The sequence below is a fragment of the Aphis gossypii genome, chromosome 2 (assembly GCF_020184175.1).
Source record: "Aphis gossypii isolate Hap1 chromosome 2, ASM2018417v2, whole genome shotgun sequence".
Classification (NCBI taxonomy): Eukaryota; Metazoa; Arthropoda; class Insecta; order Hemiptera; family Aphididae; genus Aphis; species Aphis gossypii.
In genome coordinates this window covers 23,999,675-24,004,247 of record NC_065531.1, presented here as the reverse complement: position 1 = coordinate 24,004,247, position 4,573 = coordinate 23,999,675, and the positions used below count along the sequence as shown (strand labels likewise).

General features: G+C 29.4%; 1 protein-coding gene across 1 annotated transcript; it reads left to right on the top strand.

The window, feature by feature from the left end:
- Positions 1–316: 316 nt before the first annotated feature.
- LOC114130700 (nicalin) lies at positions 317–3,898 on the top strand. Its single transcript, XM_027995729.2, has 12 exons — positions 317–810; positions 884–1,068; positions 1,198–1,345; positions 1,407–1,501; positions 1,572–1,655; positions 1,760–1,960; positions 2,032–2,139; positions 2,205–2,342; positions 2,405–2,548; positions 2,653–2,873; positions 3,013–3,091; positions 3,160–3,898. The coding sequence occupies exons 1-12, from the start codon at positions 639–641 to the stop codon at positions 3,256–3,258; spliced, it is 1,674 nt and encodes a 557-aa protein (XP_027851530.2). The 5' UTR covers positions 317–638; the 3' UTR covers positions 3,259–3,898.
- The last annotated feature ends 675 nt before the right edge of the window (positions 3,899–4,573 follow it).

The following is a 4,573-nucleotide window of genomic DNA, read 5'->3' as shown; positions in this document are numbered from 1 at the left end:
AATCTTATAATATAATTAAATTCAAATACATAAAATAGTGATCGGGGCACTCGACGCCTAATGTACAGCAGAACGGTACCCACTTGCCTACTTTTTTTGTAAAAGTTTTCCACACAAAACTTACATATCGTATAGTGTTGTTATCATTGTGATTTTTTTTATTAGAGATTTTCATTCACCGAAACATAAAATTTCTGCATTTTCAAACTTTTTTTTCTGTTCCAAATATTATTATGTTTATCTAATGTCGTACGGCGCACAGGCAACCCAACGAACGCGTGAGCCCGTTATCTGCGAGTGTGATAAGACACGATCCAACGGGTGCGCTGCAGCGAGCTATATCCGTTCTCCGCGTACCGTACATGTCGAAAACGAGTACGAAGTAGCACTACCGTTCGCCGGCGTGTTTCACCGTTCGTCGAATCGAATATTTCGGTTCGATTTAATTAGTTTACCCGTCGTCAATCGTACCGATTGGCGTTCCGTTTTGATCGCTGTTTTAAAAAAGTTATTTTTCTATCGCCTACGTTAAGTACTTACCAAATAGTATTATTATTGTCGTGTTTCACCTCGCCGAACATATTCAAATACTTAATCAACACAAGTACCTATTATAGAATATTATTACAAGAACGACGATGTTGGGGGAATCTGACGAGTTTTCTGAAATACTGAAAACCGGCTTCCCAATGTACCTATTGATCGCCATCCCGTTGCTGTTGGTTATGAGTCCGGTGTGCCCGGCGAACGCTGCACACGAGTTTACAGTGTACCGCGCCCAACAGTACAGTCTGCAAGGCGCCACATACGGTTGAGTACCAAAACCTACACTGTGGACCTCATCGATCGGTTCGATAATTCTGATTTCGTTTATTTTCAACAGGTTCCAAAAGCAGTATAATCAACTTGGAGGCCAGATCGTTGAAGACTTGGAGCAGTCGATCCAGGCACTGTGTGTTTGTTCTGATGGACAATTTCACGACAGAAGCGTATGAACAAATATCATCCGGATCGGGCGCTTTAGTGTTGGTTGTACCGCCCACGCCGCATACTCGAGATCAACAGAACGTGAGATATTGTCTTAAAATTACTTCTTTTATTACTTATTAGATGCCTAGTCAATAGAACAAGGACCATGTCTTGGCGTAAACCTAGCCCTATAGAGATTTATGTATAAATCGTCATACTTTATTTCAGAGAATGATAGAAATAGAACAGACTATTTTATCGTCTGATACTTCCATACCGATATACATGATAAATTGGTCTACTGAAGTCAACGACTTAATGAACGATTTGGCTGACAGTAAAATTATCGATGAAAATGCAAGTTCTGCAGCCAAAGGTGTCAAACATGAAATATTTTAAACTATAATTTCTAAATACCATTTATTTTTTCTTATTAGCTTTCATTAATTCGGTTTCTGCAAATGGATATCAAATAGTAGTATCAGCTAATAAACCAGTTTTGCAGCAGAATATTGCCATATCAACGATTCAGGTAAGCTATTCAATGTATACATTTAGTCTTACGTAAACATTGTTGCTATACTAAATTTCTATTTTATTAGGGTCAATTGATTGGATACGGGTTTCAAGATAAGTTACCCAGTATTTTGATTGTTGCTCATTATGACAGTTTTGGTTTGGCTCCGGTAAGCAATCAGTATTTAATTTTGAATATATTATTTGTAATAGTAAATAAATAATTATCAAATATTTCCATGTAAAAATTTTATATATGAATGATTTAATCTAGGAGTTATCATATGGTGCTGATAGTAATGGTTCAGGAGCTGCCATACTTTTACTTTTGGCCAAAATACTTAGTCGAGTATATGCAGAGAAAAATCGACCGAAGTATAATGTCATGTTCATTTTGAGCGGTGGTGGTAAGCTTAACTATCTAGGATCTAAAAACTGGATTGAACAACAAATGGAAAAATCCAATACATTACAAGTAATCATAAAATATGCTTAAATTTCCTATTAAAATATTTTAATGAATATAAAATATTGTTTTTGTCTTAGGATGTGTCATTTGTATTATGTTTAGACTCATTGGGTAGCGATAAAAATATTTTTGCTCATGTTTCAAAACCACCCAAGGACGACAGCAAAATGGGAAATTTTATGAATGTAATTTTTTTAGTCTATAATATGGTGTTATTGTTGTTATGTTTATTTATATATTACTATTCTAGGAACTTAATAATAATTTAGGAGAAAATGGACTGAAAATCATTCATAAAAAGATAAATCTTGGCAGTGATACACTTGCGTGGGAACATGAAAGATACAGTATAAGAAGGTTGCCTGCTTTCACTCTATCTAGCTTAAAAGTATTCTACCTCTGTTTTTATTAATATTAGAGATATTTTCTTCATAATTAATTTGTTAACAGAGTCATAAAAATAGTTCAAGGAGATCAATTTTAGATACAAGTGAAACATTAGATTCAAAAATTGTGTATCGCAACGCTCAGATTATACTTAAGTCTTTAGTTGCTCATCTGTATGATTATAATACATCTGAAACTCCCAAAGTTGTGAGTTCTATAAACTATTACTTTAGTGATATTTTTCAATGTGAATCTTGTTTCACATTCATACTATTGTTATGTATCTACATTAATCATTTTTTTTTTTTTAGAATGTTGATTTTGAGTCGTTGCGTTCTTCATTGGATTTATTGGTTTTACAACCTAGATCCACACAAATGATAGCTCAAAAAAACCATCCTTTAGTTGATAATTTATTTTCATTAATGAGTAAATATTTAAAGGATGTTAATGTGTCTCATCTGACTGCAGACAAGGTTGATCCACAGTTTTCATTCTACACAGTTACCAAGGCTACTTTACAAGTTTACAGGTTAGTAAAATGTTTTAAAAGGTATATCTCATGATTACTTATGATCGATTTATACAAATCAATTGTATCTTGTATAACTTTAGAATTATGTACTGAGTTAGAACTGTTAAATGGATATTTTTGTTATGTATATTTGTAGTGTTAAACCAGCAGTGTTTGATCTCATTCTTACTCTAGCAATAGCTGTTTACTTGACAATGGTCTACTTCTTTATTCAGGTAAAAATTTTATAAAAATAAACCTGTTGATACCAATCCTAATAAACTATTTATTATTTTTATTTTAGTTTGTACCAATTGTATATGATTTATACATCGGTACATCAAAACCAGAACCTGTTGTTAGTTTGCCAAAGAAAAATAACCGCAAAGAAAAACAACGATAAATAGATTTATTTATTTCCTGTTTTATTATTTTGTTTATATATTTCTATATAAATTATAAATATAATTTTTTTTGCTCAAAGCAAACTTTTGTAGTCAACTTTAATATGTGTAATGTTTTTTCTTTTATTTTTTTTAGTTATCTTAACGCAAGTAAAACATGTTACTGTGTATGTTTAAATAAATAAGGTTTCAGGTTAGTGAATTATTAAAATGTAGTGAAATCACTAGTAAACCCCCCCTCAATTTACATTGTACTATTCTAATTTTGACTGATTAGAGTATTGATTTTAATATATAATTTTGTTTCTAAGTATAACGAGTTTTAAACAATTTTTTTTACTTAATTCATACAATGAACAATATTATAATTTATAACAATATATTTAAAACAACACTGCCCGTGTTTGCTCATTTTTGAGATAAATCACTTCATCAAAGGTCTAAGTTGGAACATTAAGTATACAATAGTTAATAATGTGTAGCGATTTACAAATAATTGTTATTTTTTTCGTCATTTTATTATTATTTTAGAATGAAAATGAATTGTATTATTTTATTAATATCTTTTTTGTTAATGTATTTTCAAATTATTCATTATAGATTAAAATTTAAAATAAAATACTTTTTCATGGACTCTCATGCGGACATGTTATCTGTAAAGATTTAATTATTAATTATTTTCATGAATTTTTGCATTGTAATATTGTTTTTTTTTTTTTTTAAACTGTGTGTTATAAACATCAACTGATAGTTGATACATAAATAAAACAGAGGTAACAGAAAGTGTCTAATAATATTTTTTTATTGAAAAGAAGTTTATGGGTTACTTTAACTGAAATTTACTGATTCAATTATCTCCAATCTGACCCTATAAATACTCTATAAAGTTTTTATTATATTTGATATTTTTATGTTTATAATTATATCTATTAGGGTTAATTTTATTTATTGATCTATTTATCTGACCTAGTATAGATAGCACTAAATTAAATTATCTTAAGTGAACAATAAAATTATTAAAATAAATAACATTTTTTAAGGTTATGACTAAAGACCGAATTTATATTCTCTTAAAAATCTTAAAAATAATCAACAAATATCAATATATGCTTAAATATGCATTTTTACATTTTTTTTATTTTTTACAACATTCAAAATAACAATATAGGTAAATAATATGAAGAATAAAAAAGAAACTTGAAATACTGTTTAAATTTTATTATAGAATTAACAAATAATATGTTTTTTGTCACAAGGTAAAAAAAAAAGGGTAAAATATGTTCAAACGTAATTTTTCTGGTACAGTAAAATTAA